The sequence below is a fragment of the Ammospiza caudacuta genome, chromosome 7 (genome assembly GCF_027887145.1).
Source record: "Ammospiza caudacuta isolate bAmmCau1 chromosome 7, bAmmCau1.pri, whole genome shotgun sequence".
NCBI lineage: Eukaryota > Metazoa > Chordata > Aves > Passeriformes > Passerellidae > Ammospiza > Ammospiza caudacuta.
In genome coordinates, this window is record NC_080599.1 from 5,512,277 (window position 1) to 5,513,921 (window position 1,645).

At 48.8% G+C, this 1,645-nt stretch overlaps 1 protein-coding gene across 1 annotated transcript; it reads right to left on the reverse strand.

Annotated features, from left to right (window-relative positions):
• Positions 1 to 239: 239 nt before the first annotated feature.
• Positions 240 to 1,061, reverse strand: LOC131559599 (olfactory receptor 14C36-like). Its single transcript, XM_058808017.1, has one exon. It carries the CDS (start codon positions 1,008 to 1,010, stop codon positions 240 to 242), a length of 771 nt encoding a protein of 256 aa, XP_058664000.1. The 5' UTR covers positions 1,011 to 1,061.
• Positions 1,062 to 1,645: the final 584 nt, after the last annotated feature.

A 1,645-nucleotide genomic window follows, 5' to 3' on the forward strand; every position in this document is an offset into this window, starting at 1 on the left:
GAAAACTTTGCTGGGAGATCCTTTAGTACCTTTAAAGCCACCAAGAGGGCAGTCCCTCATTGACACAGGCTACTGCCACGAGAAAGGTGAAGAAAAAAATAGAGAAATGGTACTAAGAATTAAAATTCTTTGCTGACAATATTAAGTAAAGCAAAGCAAAAGAACCTCCAAGATGAAACCAAAAAGACGTATTAAACATGACTTTTATTACAAGTGATTTGCAGAACTGGGCCAGCAGTTTAATGTTGCTGAATGCATCCTGTCATCAGTCTCCTCACTGCCGCCTTGAGCTCCTTGTTCCTTAGGCTGTAGATGAGGGGATTCAGGGCTGGAGGCACCACTGAGTACAGAACTGACAGGGCCAGATCCAGGGTTGGGGAGGAGATGGAGGGAGACTTAAAGTAGGCAAATGTGCCAGTGCTGAGGAACAGAGAGACCACAGTGAGATGAGGGAGGCAGGTGGAAAAGGCTTTGTTCCGTCCCTGCTCAGAGGGGATACTCAGCACAGCCCTGAAGATCTGCACATAGGAGAAAACAATGAACACAAAACAACCAAAAACCAGAAAAGCACTACTTATAAGAGGACCAAATTTCCTAATGTAGGAATTTGAGCAGGAGAGCTTGAGGATCTGTGGGATTTCACAGAAGAACTGGCCCAGGGCATTGCCATGGCACAGGGGCAGGGAAAATGTATTGGCTGTGTGCAGCAGAGCATTGAGAAAGGCACTGGCCCAGGCAGCTGCTGCCATGTGGGCACAAGCTCTGCTGCCCAGGAGGGTCCCGTAGTGCAGGGGTTTGCAGATGGACACGTAGCGGTCGTAGCACATAATGGTCAGGAGGAAATACTCTGCTGAGAAGAAGAACATAAAGAAAAAGAGCTGAGCAGCACATCCTGTGTAGGAGATGTTCCTGGTGTCCCAGAGGGAATTGTGCATGGCTTTGGGGACAGTGGTGCAGATGGAGCCCAGGTCGCTGAGGGCCAGGTTGAGCAGGAAGAAGAACATGGGCATGTGCAGGTGGTGGCTGCAGGCTATGGCGCTAATGATGAGGCTGTTGCCCAGGAGGGAAGCCAGGGAGATGCCCAGCAAGAGGCAGAAGTGCAGGAGCTGCAGCTGCCGCGTGTCTGCCAATGCCAGCAGGAGGAAGTGGCTGATGGAGCTGCTGTTGGACATTTGCTGTGGCTGCACATGGGGACCTGTTCATGGAGAAAAAGACAGTGAAGAGTTGGAGGATATACCTGTATCCAAAATCAAAGCCAATTCCCATACACCCTCCTCTGTAATACACAGACATGGACTTTAGTTTTTTTGAGTTTGGAGGTTTTCTATATAAGCTCTCCCATATCCCTACTGCTGCTCCTGCATATCAGAAACCCTCCTTCATATCAGAAAGCATTTTTGGTGCACTCATGGAGAACAGAGAAAAATCTGTGATGCAAAGTGGAGTCTGAGGGGAGATGATCCCTCAGCTCATTCTGTTTGGCAGTTGTTTGGGCTTTCACTGTTCTCAAATGGAGGATGTTCAAACTCCCACATTTTCCTTAAAGCTCCTAAGATACTGCTGAGAGCAGATGGATCCACCACAGCCCAGCTCCACATTTGTAGCCAAGGACTCACATGGCTCATTTCACTAAACCAGCAGCACT

Coding starts and splice junctions, on each gene's coding strand:
- LOC131559599 (XM_058808017.1), bottom strand. CDS start 1,010: ATGCCCATGTTCTTCTTCCTGCTCAACCTGGCCCTCAGCGACCTGGGC.